The 17,446-nt window shown below is 44.6% G+C and overlaps 1 protein-coding gene and 1 pseudogene across 1 annotated transcript; one reads left to right on the forward strand and one right to left on the reverse strand.

The window, feature by feature from the left end:
- Window positions 1-365: 365 nt before the first annotated feature.
- LOC117193532 lies at window positions 366-1,124 on the reverse strand. The gene is made up of 2 exons (XM_033398279.1): window positions 999-1,124; window positions 366-942 (listed from the first exon to the last, which is right to left on the reverse strand). Exon 2 carries the CDS (start codon window positions 904-906, stop codon window positions 451-453), a length of 456 nt encoding a protein of 151 aa, XP_033254170.1. The 5' UTR covers window positions 907-942; window positions 999-1,124; the 3' UTR covers window positions 366-450.
- Window positions 1,125-12,880: 11,756 nt separating this feature from the next.
- Window positions 12,881-17,186, forward strand: LOC117194137 (annotated as a pseudogene).
- The last annotated feature ends 260 nt before the right edge of the window (window positions 17,187-17,446 follow it).

Genomic DNA, 17,446 nt, shown 5'->3' on the forward strand with positions numbered 1-17,446 from the left:
CGGGCTACGCTCTAGAGAGTTTTGTTCTGACTCCTTATAGGAGCGCGGAGATAGCCACCTATCAGCACAGATTCAACATAAAGCATACTGGAGCACGAAATATTATAGAACGCACCATTGGAGTCCTTAAAAGCCGTTTCCGTTGCTTGCAACGCACTTTAAATTACCCACCAATATTTTGTTGCCAAATTATAAATGTATGCTGTGCCCTGCACAATATTTGTAGAAGACGTAATGTCTTAATCGAGGAGGATGTTCGATTTGACGACCCTTTAGACACTGAAAATGAATTCGACGACACTGAAAATAATGGATCATCTATACGCGATGAAATAGCTCAGGCCATTCCTTATTAAAATGCAAAATTTTTCATGTTTTCTTCTTTATGTCATTCGATATTCTTTATAACTAATAAAGCTAAGTTTCACAAAAAAACTAATAGGAAACTAATTATTTCGCAAATTTGTCCAAAATTTGGCTAAATTTGTCTACAAGAGCCTTTTGGACCTCGAGCTTCTCCTTCTCTAACGATTCCATTCGTTCGAAATGTTCCGAAATTTTCTTGGAAATTGCCGACATTTCATCCAGCTGAGCAGCGCAGAGATCGTTGAGGTCCATGGTCTGCGCTGGTCTAGTTCGACGGCGCTTCGGCATGGGCTCCTCCTTCTCTGAGGGTTCGTCCTTCTCTGAGGGTTCCTCCTCAATGGGGTCTTCCATCACGCACTTAACCCCAGTGTCGGCCTCCTTGGTCGTACGGGGGGGAAGTCCATACGCTGGCCCACCTACTCCTTCCACCATTTCGTAGAGGGCACATAGCTTGGCCACTTCCTCCTCCAATTCCCCAAGCGATTGCTGAGCGAAGGGCCCTCCACCTGTAGCTCGAGTTTCTGATTTGTTTTTCGCCATCTTCTTGCGGATGTTTGTTTTCCAATCTGCCCAAACCTGAAATTGTAGAATTGAATATAGTAGTGTGCTACCTTTTGTTGTGCAACACATACCTTTTTCCAACCCAATGCGTCCTTGATTGGCAGCCCAACAGCATTGAGAGCGCCGCAAAGCTCTGTCCGGGTTGTCTTTCATAAAACCCACCAGGATTTCATCTTGAAGAGATGATTTATGCTTTTCATCTATTTTTTTCCTTTTGCAATTAAGGTTCGTTTTGTTGTATAAAAAGCCGTTTACTTTTCATTTCGTCAACGAAAATGTTTTCGTTTTGAAAACGAAGAAATCTTGCGGAATGGGAAAAAGAGAGCCCCAATTTATGTGATTTCAAAAGTAAATCGGAAAACTTTTGTGAAAGTGAAAAACGAAGCCTGGCTGATTGAATTTTTCAAAATTGTAAACAGCTTTGCCCGTAATATAAAAAGTGTGAAGTAAACGCAAATATGAGCAAAGCTGCCAGATCGCAAAATGACCTTTGAGGAGCAAAATTGCGCAAAAAGTGAGTAGAGAACAAGTGAGTAAAAATGAACAAGTGAGTAAAAATGAACAAGTGAATAACAAAGAACAAGTGAACAAAAAAGAACAAGTGAACAACAAAGAACAAGTGAACAAAAAAGAACAAGTGAACAAAAAAGAACAAGTGAACAACAAAGAACAAGTGAACAAAAAAGAACAACTTGGAAGGAACATGTTCAGTTGCTCACTTAAGTGAACAACTCTTTTTTGTTCACTCACTCATGAGCAACACAACACTAAGCCATACTGACTTAGTATCGGGTATAACTGTAGAGTTGCGGTCTCCGCAGCAACTCACAACGTTCCCCCTCGTTATTTATTTATTTATTTATTTATTAAACTAACAAATTATCTGTTAATAATGGTACTTAGTTACTAAAGGCGGAAAAAGATAAGTTAAAAGTTAGCTAAATTTAAATGATTAAGAGACAGTTTAGGGGATAGGGTTTGACAGAGGGAGTTATAATTATGGCATAAAATCCTAAAAGGTTCATGATCAGCATAATTAGACCTACATATGGGTAGACGGATAGGCCTAAAAGTACGGGTAGGTCTAGATGGAACGGCCAAGTCAATCTGCCCCAAGAGAGTTTGGGAGTCAACAGTCCCAAGAAGGAGCTTGTGCACGAACATTACGCCATTGCATATTCTGCGATGGTGCAACGACGGCAGGTCAATAAGATTTAGCCTAGACCGGTAGGGTGGCAAGATTCTACCCGAGTCCCAGTTCAAGTTCCGAAGGGCAAAAATTAAAAATTGCTTTTGCACGGATTCAATAACAGCCTGCTGCTCTTTATACTGCGGGCTCCACACACAAGAACAATACTCCAATATAGGACGTACTAACGAGATGTACAGTTGTTTCGTAACGTACGGGTCGTCAAACTCCTTGGACCAACGCTTGATGAACGCTAAAACACCCTTAGCTTTATTTACAGTTGCAGCTATATGGGTGTTAAAACACATCTTATGATCAAAAAGGACTCCGAGGTCATTTGAACTCGAAATTCGCTCAAGGACATGATTTCCTAGAACATATGGGACAAAATGAGGAGCGCGACGGTAAAATGTCATAAGTTTGCATTTGGAAAGGTTCAGAAAAAGAAGATTAGTTGAACACCACAATAGTAGTTCACTTAGATCAAGTTGAAGGCGTGTGTGCAAATACCAATCAGAGTAAGAAAGAGAGATTTTGACATCATCAGCATACATTAGTGTAGTAGAGTATGTTATAAGTTGAGGAAAGTCATTCACAAATAAAATAAACAGAAGCGGGCCCAGATGACTTCCCTGTGGCACACCTGAAGTAACATTAACAGTATTTGACAACACGTTAGAAACCAAAACACGTTGAGTACGGTTAGAGAGATAGGACAAAATCCAATCTAGAAGAATCGTTGGGAACCCTAATAAAGAGAGCTTGTGAATAAGCAGAGCATGGTTCACAGAATCGAATGCCTTGCTGAAGTCCGTACAAACTACATCCGTCTGCAAACCAATTTGAAAACCACGGTGGATTAGGTTAGAAAACTCAAGAAGGTTAGTCGATGTTGAACGATGTCTGAAAAAACCGTGTTGCGACGGAGATATCAAGCTGCAACAAAGATGTTGCAGTTGCCGGGTGACCAGGAACTCAAGAAGCTTCGGGATGGCGGAAAGCTTTGCGATACCACGATAGTTTTCAATGTTTGATCTTGAACCTTTTTTGTGAAGCGGAATGATGTAGGACTCATTCCAAATTACTGGGAGACAAGACTGTTCCAAGGAGAGGTTGAAGAGAAAGGTCAAGGGTTTGCAAAGGGACTGAGCAAAGTGTTTTAAGATGCAACTTGGTACCTTATCTGGACCCGCAGAAAACGATATGTCCATAGATGACAAACCTTCCAGAACAACGCTTTCCTCGAAAAAGGGCAGAAAAATGCTGTTAGCTTGAGGTAGCTGGTACGGATACGGAGTGGATGCGTTGTAAATATGAGACGAGTACGTTGTTTGGAAAAAGTTAGCGAATAAATTTGCAATACCAACAGCAGAAGCTTCTGTTTTGTTCTGGTAATGAAGGGACGGAGGAAAAACGTTTGACTTGCGCTTAGAGTTAACGAACGAATAGAATTTTTTAGGATCACTACGAAAGTTACTACTACATTGTGAAAGGTAATGATTATAACACTGACTATTGACGGCAAGGAACAGAGAGCGAGCGGAGGAGTATAGAGCTAAGGCCAACGTGGAGCCCGACTTCTGGTACTTTTTATAGAGCCGGGATTTATTATTTTTTAAGTATGACAAATACTTGGAGAACCAGGGAGGCTTGGACGATACAGGTACAGTGATATCTGGAACAAACGTATTAAGGGCGGAGTAAATAGAACTATAAAACGAGTTAACAGTTGCATCTATGTTCGGTAATGAATAAAGAAACGACCAATCAACACGCGAGAGATGTAGATCTAAATCGATAAAGTTTGTTTTGCGAAAACACTTTATGTGACAAGGAGCCATGGAACTGTCAGCACCTCCAGATTGTGTACACTCCAGTGAAATCAACAAAGTTTGATGGTAAGGATCTTCAGGGAGAAATATTGGGCTTGCTCTAGATACCGTAGCAAGAGAACCATCGTTAACAAAAACGAGGTCAAGAAGTCTGTCCCTAATGTTTTAACGGCATTAATTTAGACAAGGGAAATATCCGTTAGCCCATTGATAAAGTCATTATGGCAATTGGGAAACAACAGGTTAGCGTCATCACAAGGCAGCCAAGAAAGAAATGGGAGGTTAAAGTCCCCCATGACAATAATTCGATCGTTGCACCCTAATGCAGAAACAACAGTATTAATTGCTGAGAGGTGGTGTAAGTAAAGCTCAGCATCAGACCTGGGAGGAATGTTAGAGCAGGTTAAATAGAAAAATGCGGAGCCAACACGAACTTTGACTGCAACAAATTCAATTCCATGAATGTTATTGAATGGGAATAACTAAGATGAGAAAACAGATTTAACTGCAATCAGAACCCCACGTGCAAAAGATGGGCGGTCCATTCTATAAATAGTGTAACTATCAATGAAAATTTCATGATCATTGACAGAGGAGTTAAGCCAGGTTTCGGTAAACGCGATGGCATCGAAATCAAAGGACGCGCTATTAGTATGAATTTGACGTAATTTTCCCAGCAAACTGCGAACGTTCTGATAGTGCATGGAAAAATAGTACATCAGTTTTTTGGAGCATGTTCGGTAATTCTTGGATTCGAGTTTGAATCTTTGAGAAGGAACTCATGCACAATTGTATGCTCAGGCCATATTGACGGTTCTAGAGAACTGCATAGTAAAGAATCAGGGAGAAGAATTTTAAAGGATGATATGTTGCGCTTATTATACCCGATACTCAAAATGAGTATTGGGGTATATTAGATTTGTGGTAAAAGTGGATGTGTGTAACGTCCAAAAGGAATCGTTTCCGACCCCATAAAGTATATATGTAGGAAACGAAGGAAAGAGAGAGACACGAAGCGGTCGTGTTTTCGTCGTGTCGTCGCATCAGACGTACACGCATATAATTATTCACAAACATACTTGTAAAACTTGGAGCTGTTATAATTTTAAGTCCAACATACTTATCAAATAAATGTTACTCGTTGCCATCAAGCAACTTAAACTACTACAAATTGGGGGCTCGTCCGAAAATAAGCCCAAGACAACAACATTTGCAAGTGAGATTTGTGCGTGTATTTGGAAATTTTGGCGAACACGAGGCTAGAGCTACAAGGAGACAAGCGGCACAGAGACGACAATCTGAGCGCGTTCGTTCCAAAGAGAGCAGAAGCGACAAAACTACGGCAGACGGCAGCAAACACAGCAAGAATCAAAACCTTCGTTGTTGTTGTTGTGCATTGCGTCTGAGAGGCTAGAGCTACAAGGAGACAAGCGGCACAGAGACGACAATCTGAGCGCGTTCGTTCCAAAGAGAGCAGAAGCGACAAAACTACGGCAGACGGCAGCAAACACAGCAAGAATCAAAACCTTCGTTGTTGTTGTTGTGCATTGCGTCTGAGAGGCTAGAGCTACAAGGAGACAAGCGGCACAGAGACGACAATCTGAGCGCGTTCGTTCCAAAGGAAGCAGAAGCGACAAAACGACGGCAGCAAACAGCAAGAATCAAAGAACATTGATTGTTGTTGTGTTGCACTGCGTCGGACGGAGACTACAACTACAAGAAAAGACAAGCAGCAGTTCATTTTGTAACAGCAGAAGCAGCGACGATTCGGGAAGCGACAACAAGTTATCGGCGAACGGCGAAAGCAAGGCAAGGCAACAAAGAGAGGACGGCAACAGCGACATCGACAGGCAAGCGAGATCTGGATGTGGTGGTGTGTGTGCGTCAAATTTGGAGTCTGGAAAGTTCTGCGCAGAAGCGAGAGTTAACAAGGGTAAACCCATAGTAAGGTGAGCGTTAACAGAGAAGCGATCGTTAACAGTGACGACTTTAAAGCCGTTTTCGAAATCGATGTTAACTGGAAAATTGTTAACAGGCCAGCAGTAATAAGGTTGTTTAAGTTGATTTAATTACATTTTCTTAGATATAAGCTAATATCAATTATTTTGTATTTAAATCGTCACGATGCAAGTTGAAGAGATAATGACACTGAGAGTCGCACATTTGCGAGAGAAGTTAAGAGAGCTTGCGTTGCAGACGACGGGACGAAAGCGCGATTTGCAAGATAGACTATTAATACATCACGGCTTTCCAGTTGAGGATGAAGAAGAGTCAGAGAATGAGTCCGTAGTAACAGCAGTGGATGATACCGTAGCAGTTCAACCAGGTACGCGACAGGCAGAGTATAAATCTTGGTTTACGCTAAAAGACGTGGAAGGTAGTGTGTCACAATTTTCTGGTTCTAATAACCCCGATATCAATCAATGGATAGAGGAATTAGAAGAATGCGCAGCTACTGTTCAATGGGGTCAATTACAATTATTCATTTATGCCAAGCAGTTGTTAGTTGGTGCAGCAAAATCTTTCGTTCGTAGTTTGCGTGATATTCGTAACTGGAATTCGTTGAAGGCAGCTCTGTTGGATGAGTTTAGTGTTAAACTGTCGTCCGTAGAAGTACATAGAATGTTGCAAAAGCGCCAGCAGAAAAAAGGAGAGTCGTTGCATGAGTTTTTGTATGCGTTAATGGAGATAGCCAAGCCAATTAAACTAGATGATGAGAGTTTAATCGAATATTTTGTGGATGGTATACCAGACGCTAGGGCAAGTAAGGCAATGCTGTACCAAGCTAGAAACTTAAAGGAGCTTAAATTTCAGATCGATGTTTACCAGAAAGCTAGAGGCGGATCCAAGCCGATGAGTAAGAATTGGCCGCTGAGTAATAAAAGTGAGAGTTCGGTGAAAGGGTCGATGGCAGAGAATTTTAGGAAATGTTTTAAGTGTGGAGACAAATCGCATTTGAGGAAAGATTGTCCCAAAAATGATTTTTGTTGTTTCAAATGTGGCCAACCAGGACACCGTGCTGCAAGCTGTAATGTCAAGGTCGAAACCAGACAAGAAAAGAGATCGAATACGAACATTATTCGAGATAAGAAAGTCGTCAATAAGCCGTCAGGTATTTTCACTCCATCAGGTTTGGAATTAAAGGATATTAAGTACGCGAATTTGGTATTCCAAGGTTTGATTGATACTGGAGCAGATTTGTGTTTAATTCGCAGGAGGGTATTTTTGAAATTTGGAAATCTTGAACTGATCGGCCAGGAGAAATGTTTAACAGGTATTGGAGATAGTCAAGTTGTAACTTTTGGTAGCTTTTCGATACCAGTGAAAATCGATGAGATTGGAATGGAGGTAGAATTTCATGTCATTCCAGACGAGGATATTGGTTTTGAAGCCATTTTAGGAAGGACTATTCTGGATCATGTGGACATGCAAGTTTCTAAGACAGGAACAAGATTTGTTCGTAGAGTTTGTGGCGAGGATAAAGATAAGAAACTTGATCAGGTAGCATCGTCCTCATGCGTGGAATTGTTTAATGAATATAAAGGCATTTGCATGTCAAGTATTGACGAAGTTGAGAAGGAGTTTTCAATTGATGTTGGTCATCTCAGTGAAGCACATGCTAGAGAGGTTAGGGGTATGGTAGGAAAGTACCAACCTCAGAGAAATGTAGATGCGCCGATAAAAATGAAAATTGTATTAGTGGATGAGATACCAGTTTTCCAGCATCCAAGACGATTACCGTTGTGTGAACAGGAAATCGTGGACAAGCAAGTGGAAGAGTGGCTGGCTCAGAAGTTTATAAAGCCAAGTACATCGGAGTATGCATCACCAGTAGTGTTGGTACCCAAAAAGAACGGTAGCAAGAGACTATGCTGTGATTACCGAAAGCTGAATGAGAAAATAGTTCGCGATAACTTTCCAATGTCACATATGGATACAGTGTTGGAGAAACTGCAGGGTGCAAAGTATTTCACCACGTTGGATTTAACGAATGGTTTTTTCCATGTGCCTGTAGAAGTCGAGTCTCAAAAATATACGTCTTTTGTGACTCAGAATGGTCAGTTCGAATTTTTATATGTACCATTTGGAATTTCAAATTCTCCAGCGGTGTTTACCAGATTTATAATGGCTGTGTTGAGAGATTTGGTAAAGAATAATGAAGCAGCAGTCTATATGGATGACGTTATTATTTGTAGTCAAGATATAGAAGAGGGTTTGTTAAAGTTGAGAAAAGTACTGAAGATAGCGGAAATGAATGGGCTACGTATAAATTGGAGAAAGTGTCAGCTGTTACGACAAAAGGTTAATTTTCTGGGGTATATAATAGAAAAGAACACGATAAGACCAAGTGATGAGAAGACGAGGGCAGTCGAAAAGTTCCCAGTGCCAGTTGATAAAAAAACAGTGCAGCGTTTCATAGGATTGACTTCTTATTTCCGAAAGTTTATTGAGGGTTATGCTGTTATTGCAAAACCATTGACAGATCTGCTGCGGAAGGATGTTAAATTTGAATTTAAGGAGATACATCAGGTTGCGTTTGAACAACTAAAGGTAGCATTGATTAGTAGACCTGTTTTAGAAATGTACAACCCGAAGTTGGAGACAGAAATCCATACTGATGCATCAAAATGGGGGTATGGAGCCGTGTTACTGCAAAAGAGTTTGGAAGACAGCCAATTCCATCCAGTTCAATATATGAGCCGTAGGACTAAGCCATGTGAAGAGAAATATCCTGCTTATGACCTTGAGGTTCTGGCAATTATCGAAGCTTTAGCGAAATGGCGTGTATACGTTTTGGGTATAAAGTTCAAAATTGTCACAGATTGTAATGCATTTACAATGACGATCAAAAAGAAAGACGTTCCTTTGAGAGTAGCACGTTGGGCCATGTACCTACAAGATTTTAATTATGTTATAGAACATCGCTCAGGAACGAAGATGAGGCACGTTGACGCGTTGAGTCGTGTATCTTGTTTTATGGTGACCGAAAGTATAGCTCATCGTTTGAAAGAAGCTCAGCTAACCGACGATTGGGTTAAGGCTGTTAAAAGTATTGTGGAGGACAAGGAATATGAGGATTATTATATTCAGAATCAGATTTTGTTTAAGGATCCGGATAAGGAGCTCATCGTAGTACCAGCTCAGTTGGAAAATGAGATTATATCAATAGCACATAAGCAAGGACATTTTTCAGTTAAAAAGACACAAGATATCATTGAAAAGTCGTATTATATTCCGAAGTTAAAAGACAAAGTATGGCGCGTAATAAATAGTTGTGTCGAGTGTATCATTGTCAATGAAAAGACAGGAAAACGTGAGGGTTATTTGCAACCAATAGACAAGGGTGATAGGCCGTTACAAACGTATCACATTGATCACGTTGGACCAATGGAAATGACTAAAAAACAGTACAATTATATACTGGTTGTCGTTGATGGATTTTCTAAGTTTGTTTGGTTATATTCTACACGTAGTACAGGTGTTGAAGAGGTCGTTAAGTGTTTGGAAATTCAAGGGACTAGTTTTGGTAATCCGAACAGAATAGTGACGGATAGGGGTGCAGCGTTTATGTCCAATTTGTTTCGTGAATATTGTGAGAGAGAGAAAATACAGCATTTAATGATTGCCACAGGCGTTCCACGTGGGAATGGTCAAGTCGAAAGGATGCACAAGATAGTGGTGCCTATGTTGTCGAAATTGTGTCAGGGTAATTCCGGTAGTTGGTATAAGCATCTAGGAAAAGTACAGCAAATGATCAACAGTGTTGAGCCGCGAAGTACCAAGGTAACACCTTTCAAGATATTGACTGGGCTAGACATGCGTATAGGAATGGATCCAAAAATAAAAGAAATATTGGAAGAATCACTTATCGAAGAGTTGAACAAGGACCGCGAAAAAATTAGAAAGGAAGTAGTTGAAAACATTGCACGGTTACAGCAAGAAAACAAGAAGAGTTTTGACTTAAAAAGGAAACTAGATAGACAGTATGAGGTTAATGAGCTAGTAGCTATCAAGCGTACTCAGTATGGTACTGGATTAAAGCTAAAAGGAAAGTATCTAGGGCCGTATAAGGTGGTTAGGGTAAAGAATCATGGAAGGTACGAAGTCGAGAAGATTGGGGATACTGAGGGTCCCTATAAGACCTCTACAGTTTCAGAATATATGAAACCTTGGCTAGACCCATCCGAGGCGAATGGTCCGTCAGGACAGCCGAATGTAGGAAACGCAGGAAAGAGAGAGACACGAAGCGGACGTGTTTTCGTCGTGTCGTCGGGATAGAGCAGTAATCGGCTCTGAGAGAGCCGATAGCAAGAGAGAGAGATAGTCAGTTGTCAGTTCAGCCACGCATCAGACGTACACGCATATAATTATTCACAAACATACTTGTAAAACTTGGAGCTGTTATAATTTTAAGTCCAACATACTTATCAAATAAATGTTACTCGTTGCCATCAAGCAACTTAAACTACTACATATATATTCTTGATCAGCATCAATAGCCGAGTCGATTGAGCCATGTCTGTCTGTCCGTCTGTCCGAGCTAGAGCAACGATGTTTTGGATCCAGACTTCTGTGATATGTCACTGCTACAAAAATATTTCAAAACTTCGCCCCGCCCACTTCCGCCCCCACAAAGGACGAAAATCTGTGGCATCCACAATTTTAAAGATATGAGAAAACCAAAAACGTAGAATTGTAGAGAATGCCCATATCTTTAAGATTGCGGAATCTGAATTGGATCGTATTATTATTATAGCCAGCATCAAGAAAACAATTTCATTTTTTCTCGCCCTGTCTCTCTCTAACACACACGTAGCATAGGCGGCTTTGCTTAGAGTAAAACATTAGCGCCTAGATCTCAGAGACTACAAAAGCTAGAGCAACCAAATTTGGTATCCACACTCCTAATATATCGGACCGAGACGAGTTTGTTTCAAAATTTCGCCACACCCCCTTCCGCCCACACAAAAGACGAAAATCTGTTGCATCCACAATATTGCACATTTGAGAAAACTAAAAACGCAGAATCATAGATAATGAACATATCTATCAGATTGCTGAATCTGGATCAGATCAGATCATTTTTATAGCCAATAGGAACAAATCAATTTGCAGTGGCTACGCAGCGCCCGACGTCACGCTCAGACTGATTTTCTGTCTCTCTGGCACGCACTCTTTGTCGTGTCGTTTAATATTAGCGGCGTCTGCCGGAGGAGAGCCATACTGACTTAGTATCGGGTATAACCGTAGAGTTGCGGTGTCCGCAGCAACTCACAACGTTCCCCCTCGATTTTAAATGTAAATTTAGTCACAACTATATCAACAGGCGAAGTGTTAAGTTTAGAGGAAAGATGTTGTTTAACATCCTCCGTTGTAGCCTCAGGAATAAGACGAGAAACAAATATTGCTTTCCGAGGGACCACTGCTCTAAGTTGAAGTCCCGAGCGAGATCGAGATGGTGGAGCCACTCCTAAAAGAGATCTCGGTCCAAGGGCAGAGGAATTGGCAGCAATGGCTGAGCAGGAATTGCCGTCAGAAGTGACGGCCACAGAAACTGCAGGGATGGGATTGATGCTGTTGGGAAGTTGGGTGCTCGAAGGAAGCATTGCTCGGTGTAAAGAACTCCGGAGCCACCGTTGGCGGATTTACAGACAACGGCGTGGCATGACTACACGGAAATGCTTCCGATGGATGAAGGTGGGAGGCAGACGTACCAATCGGATTAGGTTTCAAGAGATTGGTATCATTATGCGGAATTTTCCGTCTAAGCGATTCGCTCAAGAGTTTGAGCCCAAGAAACTGTGATTCAAGGGCAAGAAATTTCTCGTTGAGAGCCACAAATTGTTTCCGGACATCCAGAAACCCAGTTCGAGTCTGTCTCATAAATGGGCGCATTTCGGCCTCAATCTCCCGACAAGCCAGACATGACCAAGAGAGGCCCATGCGTTTCGAGATCAGATCATTCAGCCGGCCAAAATTTCCACCACCAGCACATTTTATGTGGGCAAAATTGTCGCACAGCCAGCAGCTAAGAAATGAATTACCAATGATAACACCACCGAATTCACATTTCTTTGCACTACAAATGATTGCCATTATTGACAGCAGTAGAATCACTGTGCACGAATAATAAAAGAACGGAGTGAGATCGCAGGTAAAGTAGGAGAGCAGACAGCAGAGCGAGCCAGACAATCAGCTGCAGCGGCAATAATTCAAAGCAGATGATCCAACGAAGTGCAGAAAACGAGCAGTAAACTCACCAAAGCAGAGACACAAAAGAAAAGTCCACAGAGAGGGAGAGTATAGGCAATCCAGAGAGAGTGAGAGCAACAATGCGAGCAGCCCGCTTATGCTCACGAGAGAATGTAGGCGATGCAAACGCTGATGCGCGAGAACAGTGCACACCGAAGAAGCGATAACGAAAAGCAGACTGGGCAAAAAACAATAACAAATTGCCTGCACGAGTCCGATGCGTTACGTTGCAATATTGAATTTATATTAAACACTTGTTTACAAACAAAACACTGGTGGTTAACACAAAGTAGAATCAAATTAAAGAGATGCGATAATATATCAAAACAAAGTCACAACAATGTTTTATGATATTTGGGCAAAGGGCGGAGAATGCGGGAGCAAGAAAAAAAACACAACCGGCTTAAGCAAGAGCTAGAAGCGAATGATGTTATCCGATGTTAGAACCACGATTTGTGTAGTTTGTAAAACGTACGTAGAACTTCCATTTGTAATAGTGTACTGTACCGTCCGTGTAAGTTTTGCACCTGACAACAGGTGTTCATGCTCCTTCCTTTGTACATTTACCTTCGGTGGAAGTGTCCTGCTGGAACTACTGCCATGACAGCCAGCTGTTTGAACAACATGGCAACATCCAATCCTGCCACAACAATGACAATGACTCGTTCAGTTGGACGACTCAGTCGACTCAATACATCCATGTCGCTGTTCAATGTCTGCAGCTGGTGGTCTGCCCAGTGCGCCGATCCCGGAGAGCAATGCGATGTGGCCAGCCTACTGTGCGCCCGCTTTGGCCTGGAGGAACAGGAGAAGGACTACATCATAGTGGGCTCCCAGACGGGGCAGCTGAGCATCTACTACCCGCACAGGCGGGGCTACGATGCCACCGATCTCCTGCTGGAGACTCTGATGCCGGCCCCAATTCTCGGCTTGTATGCCGGAAAGTTTAGCGGGTGAGTCGGCTCTGACTGCTAGAAGAATATGGTCTAACATTCACCAACTCCTCCAGGAACGTTCGCAACATGAACACCAACCAGCTGGGCGTGCTCCTGCCCAACGCCATCGCCATCTACAACGTCCAAGCCATCGGCGGACTGGCGGAACACGGAGCCCAGGTGCGACTGCAGCTGCAGGCGGAGCACAAATTCCAACGGGTGGCCAGGGCCACTTCGGGCAGGTGAAGGGCCGCGAATTCTTCTGTGTGGTACATCTGGACGGGACCTTGACTTTCTACGTGCAGGACGGCATCTCCTACGAGTGTCGTTTCCCCGGATACCGGGCACTGCGGGCTCCTGTGTCCTACTGCGAGCGCACCGACAGCTTCTTCCGATTCAGTGCCACCTGGCACCTGCAGTGCTATAGCTACCAGGACCTGTCCCACTCGCTGATGACCAAGAGCAGCTACCAGCCCACCTGGACGCAGGGTGTGGGCGAGGGCAGTGTCGACATGCGGGTGGTCCAAGTAAAGGAGTGAGTACTGGAGCGAGGGAATGGATTCAATCCGACGATGTATCCCATATCCTGCAGGAACTGCTCCTACATCATGATCCTGGGCGAGCGGAACTTCATCTCCCTGGATGACAATGGGAAGTTGATCTTTATTCTGAAGTTGGACTACGCCCCAAGTGTTTCCACAGCTTCGTAGTGGGCTATTATTGGAGTAAGCCTTGGACATCCTACGGAGAGCTACCTTTCCTATATATTGATTCTATATGGCGACGCAGAGCCCGGCGCACACCTGATCACAGCCATCATTTCGGACTCTTCGAAGCTGCATGTCTACGAAGAGGCTAACATCATTTGGGCGGCACAGTGGCCAAACCAGTAGAACGCTCCGGTGGCCATACAGCGCTCCAATATGCAGGGCCTGGCCGGGGGCATAGTGACGCTCGGGGCCAGGGGCCAGCTCGAAGTGGGATATCTGGGCGCCGATCCCTTCACGTTTCAGTGGCAGCCGCTGAACATCGAGGCGCTGAGCTTCGCCCAGGCGCATAAGGAGCTGCAGCAGCTGGAGGACGAGATCAAGGAGGCGGTGGATGTACGCGACATGGACGCTCTCAATCAGCAGGCAGCGGATCAGGTGCTTCTCAGCTTTAGCATCCAGACGGATGTCTCTGAGGATCTGGACACCCTGTTGCTGGACGTGTCGCTGCAGCCAGGACACCATGAGCTTTGTGTACGTGGTCGCGGGAACCAGCCAGGAGCTGAAGCTGGACTTTTATATTGCCGAACTGCAACACATCCACAGCACCAAAATGGAGCTGGTGGCCTCCTTTGTGAATCCTCGGGTGAGTGTCATGTGCAGGATCTGCATCCTAATTCCCTCGAGATATCCTACCCAGGGCATTCCGCGGGTCATACAGCAGAACGCCCACCTGCCGCTGCGCATGTTCTATCGCGTGTGTCAGCCCCAGAAGGCGGCGGGCATCAAGCTGACGTACAGTATCACCAGCAGACACGTCGCTCCGAAACTGGGAACTTTCTTTGGAGAGTTCCTCGAGGGACAGGCCGATGCCCACGCCCTCGGCCTCCAGCTGCTGTGCCCCGGCCTGGACAAGCAGTCCGAGGTCATCACTGTGGTAGCGGCCAAGAGCTCCAACCGCATCCGCATCCAGTCCGACTACGTGGAGACTTTTGCAATGATCCTGGAGCGCCTTGTGCAGATGACGCTGCAGCTGGACAGCTCCGCTGGCCTCCTTAAGATGGACAAGAAGAAACTCAAGCGCGGGGTGCTCAATCGGTGCGTGGAGCGGCTCATGGCCGCCCCTTCCTGCCCGCCCAGCCCATCCTCCATCGCGTCGACGTGCACTACGAGACCCAGCAGAACATTCGAAAGCAGACGGTGAGTGGCGGAGATTCCCCCATGGAGAAGCATCTCTCATTATCACGTCTCCCTCTCGCTTCCTCCAGGAGAAAATGGAGGACCTCTGGCAGCAGTTCAAGACCCTCCAGCGACAGTTGCAGGAGCAGCAGGAGCAGGAGCCCAAGGAGGCCCTCACCATGCAAATCGAGACGAACTACGACCAGCTGATACTCGAGGGCGACAAGCTCGTAGATATACGGCGGGACGAGCGCAGGTGGGTGGATGGGGGCTGTGCGTGCCACATGGAGTGTCCGATAATTACCCAGGCCATTAGGGTATTCTCCCACTATAACTTATTCCAGCGCTTTCCATTAAAATAAAGATTGTTTGATACCCTCGATAGAGATACATAGAGATAGGGAAATGCTCCGAACAATCAGAAAAGTACTCTAACTCTTTGGCAAATGTTTGCCTCTCCTTAGGGGTATACAGAAAGAACATTATTACGTGTACAGGGTATACAATTGATGTCATACCCTTTTTGAATTAATTTAATTATCGATTGCAGGCAACGCTGTGACCTAAACTGCGCCGTGGCTTTGGCCAAATGGATTATTCAGGCCCTGAACCTGGAGGAGCGCGTAGTCAACGTTGTCGGCTCTGTTCTAAGTGTTCCCGTCGAGGACTGGACCGAACTGGTGAGTGGACACTGAGTGAAAAGCTGGGAAAAATCGAACCTGATTGCCACCTATTTTCTTTACTGAGTTGGGAAGAATCGATGGCGCCCGGCATAGACATGCTGCATCACTTTGGGCCACTGACCCGCTCCAAATCGACTTCGACACATGGACTGCTGGATGCCACCAACACCAACAAGGACAGCTTCGACTATGGCCGCTTCAGGCGGCACATTGCCACGCTCTTCGACCGAATTGTGCGTCTGGCGTCTTCTCCGCAGCCGGCAGCCGGTAGCGGCGTCGACTCGTCCGGCGCAGAGCAGCCGGTGGAGATGGAGGAGGAGCAGCAGCCGGCCAAGCAAGCGGATGAGATTGGCAGAATGCAGCGCATGCTGGGGGACCAGTGCCTGGCGCACGCACCGCACAAGCGCAAGTCCCACATGACCAGCTCCTTGGAAGCCGTCGAAGACGATGAGGAGTACGACGAGGAGGATCTGCGCGAGGACGTGGGATACCGCAAGGAGTATGGCAATGGAACTGGGACTGGGAAAAGTACTGGGACCCAGAAGACCTCTAGCCAGCCACGCTCCGAGTGGGTCAACGAAGACTTTGAGCTCCCTACCACCGAGAAGCTGTTCAGCGACCTAGGCATCTAGTGGTAGTAGGGCCTCCCATTGCCATTCCCATTCCTAATCTCATACCAAGTGTCCAATTAACGCTAGAGCTGTCCCAACAGAGATCTTTATTTGGCAGCTGGGCACCAGATCTCCGATTCTGATGGCGATAAAGCCTCGTAATCGGAATTTGCATAACCTACAGCCAACAGAGATGTGAGTGTCCGTGGGAGTGCACTCGAGAGAATTGTGTGGACAGGAAAAACGGCAGGCAGCGAACTCATTTATGATGCATGGCTGCAGATAAAACAAGATAAAAATCAGACACTGATTCTGATTCAGATTCGGATGGGGATAGGGAGAGCCAGATGCCAAAAGCCAGATGCATGAGAGGGGAAATTTGGCATGCTCTGAGTGGGCAGCGGAAGGAGGCGCGGAGGAGCAGGGACAGCTGCTGTGATCCCTTGTCAACTCCACAGGCCAATCCCACACAGGGAGGCCTGAGTTATAGGAGTCTGCTGCATCCAGGCCTAGTTCCAGCTTCAGGCACAGGCACAGGCACAGGCTGTCGGCCGTAAATTGCCAACAATTGACTGAAAAAATACCAGGCAACTCGAGCCCAACTTGATTCAGCGTGCATTCTCATTGATTAATTAACAGCTTTTTAATGTGATCCTGAGTGATCAAAAATTAATTAGAGATCGGCTGATTGCAAACACATTTCATCACAGTGTTATAATGAATGCCGGTTAGGTCACTCACATGCAACCAGGCGTGAAATATAACAGAAAGTACATTGGGATTCAGTTGATTTTATTTACAACGGAGATTGAATGATATGAAAGAGAGATCGATTAAAGTCTGTAATTCAGAAATCTGTCAAACAGAGGCCTAGGCTTTCGACGTAACTTTCTTTTCTTTCTTTTTTAATTGGATTAAAGGAGTAAATGTACTCCAGACTTAAATCCTTACGGAAGCTTCAAAAATGTTCAAAAAATCTGATTTGACAGTGTGGAGGTAATGTTTTTTATCCCCAATCGGCCGACTAATTATTTCGAATTAAATAAAACTCGGCGCAGAAATAAAATTACGATATGTTCTTTAATGCGTGACATCCAAATTGCAAGTGTGGCTTGCCTGCCCTTTACATT

Source organism: Drosophila miranda, assembly GCF_003369915.1.
Source record: "Drosophila miranda strain MSH22 chromosome Y unlocalized genomic scaffold, D.miranda_PacBio2.1 Contig_Y2_pilon, whole genome shotgun sequence".
Lineage (NCBI taxonomy): Eukaryota > Metazoa > Arthropoda > Insecta > Diptera > Drosophilidae > Drosophila > Drosophila miranda.

Bases quoted from the DNA above. Each gene is read 5' to 3' on its own strand.
- LOC117193532 (XM_033398279.1), bottom strand. From the start codon at position 906: ATGGCGAAAAACAAATCAGAAACTCGAGCTACAGGTGGAGGGCCCTTC.